The following is an 8,525-nucleotide window of genomic DNA, read 5'->3' on the forward strand; positions in this document are numbered from 1 at the left end:
TGTAAGTTTGGTATTGTTAGATTAGTCTTCAACTAAAAATAAGAAGTTTATAATGGTTTCACTGACTTTATCCAGTGTGCAAAATAGAGCTTTTTCAGGGCAAAGGAACCTTATTAAAAAAGTGACAACAAATTATGCAATGTATGATGTTGGATTTTAAAGCGAAAGTCCAGCCCGGGTTACTAAAAACTAATCTTGGTTTCATGAATCAAGTGGCCTAAGAGCCCCAGATATTAAATGAAAAAATACTAAAATCCAAAAACTTAAAACCAAGTTAATAAAATTGAGTACATAAAGATATCATGACATGACAAAAGGACTTTGTATCTAAAAAACACTTCACAGTCATAAAAACTAGCCTAAGATTTAGGAAAGATTTCCAATCAAACCAGTTTAGCAAAAAAGTTCAAACTAGACTAAGTTTTTGGCAACTATGAAACTAATAGACTCTTCTTCTGTTAAACAGTTTTTCTGCCCGGAGTAAAATATTTTGTCAACTTCAAACAGTCAGCCTTTTATTTTGAATATTAATTCGGTGTTAAAAAAGTAATTAAATAAATATTTATTTAATAACTTAGTATCATTTAGATATTAAACATATATATGTAAATGTGTTAATAAAGTAATAAAAAGTATATTTAACAACTTAGTATCATTAAGTTTAAAACCAGATTTATTTAAACTAAAACTTAATTCTAGTTAGATCAGTTAAAAACTTTTAACTATTCAGAGAGTAATGTAACATTATTTCCTAAAACCTTTTTAAATTAAATAAATTAAAATAAAACACTAAGACCATTCACGAGCCATGTCAAATAAATAATGTTTTTTTAAATACTTACTTAAAAAGTAACATTTTGGCTTAAAACTAATTAGTTTTTCATTGTAAAAACTCATGATTGGTTTTTTTTTTTAATTATTTACTGGTTTTTTCAAAGATTTTTTTTTCTTATTCAAAATATGTAAAATTCTATCAAAGAATGACCTTTGCTATAAATACAAAAGTCATTTTAATTTATTAATGTCATAAATTCAATGTCGTACAAGTACAACACTTATTTATTTATTGGAAGACTAATACGTCTTTACAAAACTGACTATACCATAAAATTAAAAAGTAAAAATAAAAGTTGGAAAAAAATAGGTTTTTTATCATTGCTTGAATATTTGTTGCAGTTCGATATAATAATAGCGTTTAAATATATTAAAGGTTCAAGGACCATGTTTTCAAAAGCTGTAAACACATAGATTTATGTAGATCACCACTAGAAAGTTAGAACTATTAAAACAAAAAAGTTGATAATATAAAAAAAACTTTTGGAAGTGCACATTAGCTTGTTATGCCAAAAACCTAGACTATCATTTATCTTTTTATACTAATTATTGTAATCAGAGCTTATTTTAATTAAGTGTTTGTCAGAAATATACTATAAAAATGTAAACTTTTGGAGCAACATTAGTTATATATTTCTAGAATTTTACAAAAATCAACTATAATCTTTTCATATTATGTTTTTAAACATGTTACAGCAATTATATTAAACAATTACTTTTATTAATTTCAAAAAACTTAAAAACAAAAAAATCTGAAATTGTATTACAAGTGAAATGATTTATTAAACAACCTACAAACCTGTAAAAACACAATCTATAGTTTTACAATTATATTTGAAGTTTTAAAACTAAAAAAGCAAATATTTATTAGGTTTGGCTTTATAAAAATTGATAATGATGAATAAAAAAGCTCGCATATTAAACTTAAATTAGTCAATTTATACTTAAAAAGAGTGATAGTATTACACCTTGAATCAAAAACATTATAAGATGATAAAAATCATTGGCCTAAATACTGATGCATATTCACTATACTATAGATTAGTTCTAAAAACAAAACTTGATTTCATTTATTTTAAAAACATTACTGTAACCAAAATCAATATGTAAAAAAATACACAGGGTAACAATAACAAGAAACAGTCATTACCTAAGTTAACTTACTTTTTGAACAACTTATTAGATCTTTATGCTTTCATGTCATTCAAAGAACTACTATCTATTCTAAAAATGTCGTACAACATTAAACAAATGTTTGTAGTCTGCACAAAAAATCTTCTTGGAGAGCAAATTTCTTAAGCATAGTCTCTAAAGTCCATTACCTGGGTTGTCATCTTAAAAATAGTTGGACAAAACTAGGTCAGGGAAGGCAATCAACTTCAACTGATGTTTTTTAATTTCTGTTTGACCCATAAAAGTTGTCAGGAAAATCATAAGATATCAATATAAGAGGCTTGCTTTGGTTTTAGCAAATTTCATCTCAAAAGAATCATTGACATGGCATATTCATAAAAAATTGACCAGACACAGACCAAAAGCGTTTACATATTTTCTTAGGGGCAAAGTTTATTCCAACAGACATTCTTGAACAGATGTTGCAGCAACGATATTAGTAACTATAAGAGAAATTAAATCAATTAAACTGTAGCAAGGTTTAAAAGCTTACAAACAAACTTAGTAAAAGAGAGTTTAAGTTTTTTATTGTCTGCTACAAAATACACAAGCAGTGTAACTGAATTTTTCGTCCAAAATATAAAATTTTGGAAAGTGTTCAACTTTGGGTGATGGCTGTCTTTTATTTTTTGAGTTACCCTGTAATTGTAATTTTAAAAACTAAATCTACTTTTTCAATTTAACATGATACAGTGAATCAAGCCACCAGTCAAGTTTGAACTTCTTCCTAGAAAACTCGTTGGGAGCTTCTAACAGTGTTTCAATGTCACAATTTGACCCATACAATTCTTCAACTGTCTCCATGGGAACAGAAAAGGGTGGACCCCCATGGCAGTTTTGGTCATAACTGAGACCCGCAATCAAGTAAACAGTATCTTTATTCATCAAGTTTAGGATTGTTGCTGCGTATTTGCTCCTATCACCGGGGTTCATCGCCACCAAGGCCCCTCTATCCCAAATACCATTAACTTTTCCAACCAATTCAGCATTGATTTGAAAGAAATCTCCACAATAGATTGTTACTTTCCCATCCTCAGACTTGTAAGTTTCATAAGGGCCATTCTTACTCTTTGTAAACTTTATATCATTCTCATTGAAAAATTCTTCAACAGGCTGCTTGCTGTACTCCACACCAACCACGTTGAAGCCACCGTCGTGCATGTACTTCATGTCCACCGCTTTCCCGCACATCGGGAACAAAACTGTCCCCTCTTCCTTGTAGTGGCCGTGGTACATGACCAGCATGTCGTTTGCTTCTGCCTTGTGCCAGCCAGTTTTGCCGTCGTGCCACCTCTTGTCCCAGTACTCCAGGTCCAAGCTGTTCAGTGGGACTTCAGTTTTTTTAGGGAGTAAATCTTCAGGGTTCATGGTTTGTTTTGTTATACAACTGTAATATTTTTTTTTTATAAAACAATGAACATAACAGGAAATTAAGGTTTATAAAGTAACCAAAAATTTTTAATTAAAGATTATATTAATCATACAAAAAATTAATTTAATTTTGAAACAGGTTAGACTAGGACTAAACAAGATAGAAGCTTTACGGGCATAAGGGGGTCCACCTTGATTTTTACAAGTTGATCTTATTTTATGGACTTTTATCTGAGCTATCAGACATTTTTAACCGCTTAAAATTCAAAGTAATTTCTGAGATATGAGCGATCAAAGTTGGTGACCTCTATAGGTTCCTAATGGAAGGCGTAAACTAAAAACGCGAAAAAAAGACCATTTCACTAAAAATCTGTCTCCTCCTTCATTTTTTAAGCAATCTTCTTCAAATTTTTACAGAAGGTGTATTATTAAACTTTAAAAAAATTGAATGCAGGATTTTTCTTTATTTGAAAAATAAAATCTTTACCTTTCTTTTTTTCATCTAAAATGTTTATTTAAAAAAAAATGGAAGGCGTAAACTAAAAACGTGAAAAAAAGACCATTTCACTAAAAATCTTTCTCCTCCTTCATTTTTTAAGCAATCTTCTTCAAATTTTTACAGAAGGTGTATTATTAAACTTTAAAAAAATTGAATGCAGGATTTTTCTTTATTTGAAAAATAAAATTTTTACCTTTCTTTTTTTCATCTAAAATGTTTATTTAAAAAAAATTACCTTTTTTTTTCATCTAAAATTTTTATTTTTAATGTTTATAAAATTCAAACATTCAAAATCTTTTAAACTATAAAAGGAACGTTTGCTGAAAGTTTGAGGTCTCTAACTCAAAAAATGAAGGAGAAGATAGATTTTTTAAATTTCTGAAAAATTGACTCCAAAAAATTTGCGGTCCATACGTTTTTAACAGAAACTTTTTATAAAAACTACAATATCTCGAAAGTTAAATAAGTTTTTAGATTCTATAAAAACTGGCTTGTAGTTTGTACTTCAGGCTTTCATATAAGATCCAATGTTACTATTATTTAAAAAAATGGCAGACTCCCCCCCCTATGCCTGTAACTAAAAACATCTTGTGCAAATCATTTTAAGTTAAGAGTTAGTCAATAAAAATTATTTTAAATATGCTTTCAATTTGATTTTAGTACATAGTAGTGTTAAAGAATGATTATTTCAATGGAATTTCACTTATAATTCGGTTTATATTTAGTATAATTTTTCAAAATTACAAAACACTTTTTTAATAAATCCAACCACCAAAAAACTTTTAATAGTAATTTATGCCTGCTGTCAACTAAATAAGTAGCCAACCCATAAGTTGGGTCATTTGCATAAAGTTTAAGACTTTTCCTTAAAAGTTATTTATCATTAAAAAACATTAACATAATATAAATGGTTTTCCTTTTAAGTTTAAAACTTTAGGCTATATAAACTGTGTTATATTTATAAGACTACTATACTGATAAACTTTTAGTATAGTAAAATCTAGTACAGTAGTATTTCCTGATTAAATTAAATAAGGCTCTTTTTATTACCTATTTTACAGAATTACCGAAAATTTAGTTATTAAAATTATGCTTTAAGTACAATTTTATAAAGTGATTCTTTTCTTTTCAGCAATTCATCAAGCTTGTACCTGACTTTGCAAAATTCACTTTCAAACTCCTCTAGCAACATTATGTCACAAGTTTCTAAATACAAATCATCAACAACACTATGAGATACTGAAAACGGTGGACCTCCAAGACAACTTTGTTCATAACTCAATGAATCTAGCAAATAAACAGTTTCAGAATTCATCAAGCTGAGCATCACTTTACTGTACATTTTTCTTTCACAAGGATTCAACGCTATCAGTGAGCCTCTGTCCCATAAACCATCCACATTTCCAACAAGCTCAGGTGTGACATCAAAAAAGTTTCCATTGTGTATTGTGATGCTCAAAGTCAAACCTCTGTACGTTTTAAAGCTGTTTTGATATACTACTTCATATTCAATCTGGTTTTCAGTGAAAAAGCTTGCAATCGCTTCTTCACTGTACTCAACACCAACCACTTTGTATCCCTGGTTGGCAAGAAACACCATGTCCAATGTTTTGCCACACAACGGCACCAAAACTGTCCCGTTTTTGTTTATTTTTGAGTGGTGGGATTGAAGAAAGTGTCTGACTTGCGTCTTGTGCCAGTCCAGTTTGTTTTGCTGCCACTTTCCTTGCCAGTAGTTCACGTTCAAGTTGTTTAGTTTGGGGACAGACATGCTCATGCTATTAAAACAAATCTGAAAAATTATAGTGAAGTATATACTTGAAATGGTTACCAATTTTATAATAACAATGAAAAATTAAAGAATAATTAAAGTAATTAAAATATTTAATTTTCTAATCAAATTTGTAAAATTTAAACAAATTATTTATGATTTTCAAAAGTTATGAGAAACTTGCATAGTTACATTAGTTTTTATTATTTCTAAACTATAGTATTTTTTTAAGAACTATTTTAATAGTGTGATTCAATTTTTAAGGAAAACTAAAAGTTATAAAAACCTTTTTAAAACTAAAACCTTAGTTAGAATAATTCACATAAGATTGGTGAAGGATTTATACAAATACTAATACTTCATTCTAAGTTTCTAGCTAAACTAGAGAAAAAGTTAAATATCAATTGGCTTCTACCTAATAACAATTAACAAGTAAGGGTAAAAAAGAGCATAAAAACTAAATTTTGTAAATTTTAATTTATTAGTTGACCTTTTAAGTAAAATTTAGTTCATTTACTTTATAGGGGAATAATATAAATTTAATGAGAATTTTTAAACAATTTTACAAATTTAAAACTCTTAAGACAAACAGTTAAGCAAGCAAATGAAATATCCTATAAAGCCTTTAAGCGTTTTTTTTTAATTTTACTATCAAATTATTTAAATCGTTTTTTTTTAATTTTACTATCAAATTATTTAAATTGTTTTTTTTGATACTTATTACTAACTCAAATAAAGTAAACTATTTATTTGTTAATATTGATTAAGATTTTTTTTTGTTACAGACTATATGTTTAAAGAAAAATAACTAAAAAACATTAAAGCATGTAAGCTCTTAGTAAACTTTTAAAACTATTATAATTTCAACCAGTATTAAAGTAGGTTAGAACAATTTTGTTTTTGTTAATATATTCATTAGTTGATAATTTGTTTTAAATACACTCTAAATATCAATACATATTAAAATAAAATAAAAAATTTATGTAATGAATCTATGTTTGTAACAAAAAAAAAATTAACATCAAATTAAGTCAAATTTATACTCCTTATATACCCTTAACTTTAAGAATAATAAAGAATTACATCATAAATATGTTTACAAACACTTACAAATAAATGCATTTTTAAAATGGCAAAAGCTTCTAATTTTTAAACTTCAAACAGTACAAAGCGTCTTTAAACCAATCAAGACTGAATTTCTCCTTATAGTTTTCATTAGTAGCTTCATACAACTTTTCAATACCACAAGTTGACTGGTACAGCTCCTCAACTGTTGTCATGGGGACTGAAAAGGGCGGACCCCCGTGGCAGCTCTGATCATAACTCAATGCTGCAATCAAGTAAACAGTATCTTTATTCATCAAGTTTAGGATTGTTGCTGCGTATTTACTCCTATCACCAGGATTCATTGCCACCAAGGAACCTCTGTCCCAAATTCCATCAATTTTTCCTATAATTTCAGGTTTTGCTTGAAAGAAATCTCCACAGTGGATTGTTATTTTCCCATCCTCTGATTTGTACGTTTCATAAACACCATTTTTGCTTTTTACAAACTTGATGTTGTTCTCGTTGAAAAACTCCTCAACAGGTTGCTTGCTGTATTCAATACCAACAACACTGTAACCCTCATCACTCATATATTTCATGTCAACTGCTTTTCCACACATTGGGAAGAAAACTGTCCCCTTTTCCTTGTAAGACTTCTTGTGGAGGGCGAGCAAGCTGTGGACCTCTGTCTTGTGCCAACCCGCTTGATTGTTTTCCCATCTTTTGTCCCAATATTCCAAGTCCAAATTGCTCAATGGGGCATCAGTTTTCTTGTTGCTCATATTATATGCTATTGTTTTTAGTAACTAAAAAAATTATGATTGTACTTTTTAGATGTTAAATATAAACAAAATATAGCTTACATATGATTTAAAGTATTATGTTTGTGTACAAACTATACATAAGTAAAAAATTTAAACATTGATTACATAGCTTTATACTTTCCAATTATTTATCACATTGCAATTTAATTTTATTTAAGACAATAGGGGCTAATTCTATCAATAAAAAAGAGCTATGTATATTATAACTATCAATCAAGACCGGCTTTAAAATTATCAGTGCCAGATATTTTTCATTCTTTTTTAAAAAGACAAGTTGGCCATTAAAAAACTATGGACCATAAATTTTATGGAAGTCATGCATTTTTTCTAGTTTCAGGTATCCCCTGGAAAAGTTCAAAACTGATTCAAAGCTACCAAGAAAAATTTAGTTGACTCACCTGTGAAGCTTGTAGCTCAGGCCCTTTTGGCAATATAAATTGTCTGAGAATTCTGCGACATAATAAACAATTTTTCACTACTTTATACATCTAAATTATTTTGTAAGCATTTCAAGAATTATAGTAAGAACTAAAATTGAAATACTCAATATATAAAAAATAAATAAAATTAAAAGTAATATTGTAGTTTTGCAATAATGATCACAAACACAAAAGAAATGTAAAAAACAGTGCCAAAAGTGAATAAGTTTAATACTAATCAAATACTAATCAAAATTTAAGCAATTGGTAATAAAGATTGTACAAAAAAAAGTTCACTGGAGTATATAATAATAATAATAAGTTTAAACAGTACTCTTTCTCTATTACACTAACACATGTTTTTCTGTGTTAAAAAGGAAGTTAACACACTTCAACGGATCTCTGTAAAAAAATAAATTCTTAAAGGAAAGAATAGAATCTAAAGTAAGTATATATGTGTTTAGTAAAAATTAAGAATAAATACTAAAGATCATTGTAGAGTAATGTTTAATAATAAATACAATATTTAATATTAAATCTGACTCTTATAAAACTATATAATATTTGTAATTATTAAGTCTAGATTA

The 8,525-nt window shown here is 27.9% G+C and overlaps 2 protein-coding genes across 2 annotated transcripts; both read right to left on the reverse strand.

Moving 5' to 3' along the window:
- Window positions 1-1,457: 1,457 nt before the first annotated feature.
- LOC145843753 (uncharacterized) lies at window positions 1,458-5,662 on the reverse strand. Its single transcript, XM_082950971.1, has 2 exons — window positions 5,029-5,662; window positions 1,458-3,394 (listed from the first exon to the last, which is right to left on the reverse strand). The coding sequence occupies exons 1-2, from the start codon at window positions 5,652-5,654 to the stop codon at window positions 2,674-2,676; spliced, it is 1,347 nt and encodes a 448-aa protein (XP_082807097.1). The 5' UTR covers window positions 5,655-5,662; the 3' UTR covers window positions 1,458-2,673.
- An 859-nt stretch (window positions 5,663-6,521) lies between these two features.
- LOC145844252 (thiopurine S-methyltransferase-like) lies at window positions 6,522-7,999 on the reverse strand. The gene is made up of 2 exons (XM_082951631.1): window positions 7,918-7,999; window positions 6,522-7,501 (listed from the first exon to the last, which is right to left on the reverse strand). The coding sequence occupies exon 2, from the start codon at window positions 7,475-7,477 to the stop codon at window positions 6,791-6,793; it is 687 nt and encodes a 228-aa protein (XP_082807757.1). The 5' UTR covers window positions 7,478-7,501; window positions 7,918-7,999; the 3' UTR covers window positions 6,522-6,790.
- Between the last annotated feature and the right edge of the window lie 526 nt (window positions 8,000-8,525).

The sequence above is a fragment of the Thalia democratica genome, chromosome 9, assembly GCF_965202585.1.
Source record: "Thalia democratica chromosome 9, ktThaDemo2.hap1.1, whole genome shotgun sequence".
Lineage (NCBI taxonomy): Eukaryota > Metazoa > Chordata > Thaliacea > Salpida > Salpidae > Thalia > Thalia democratica.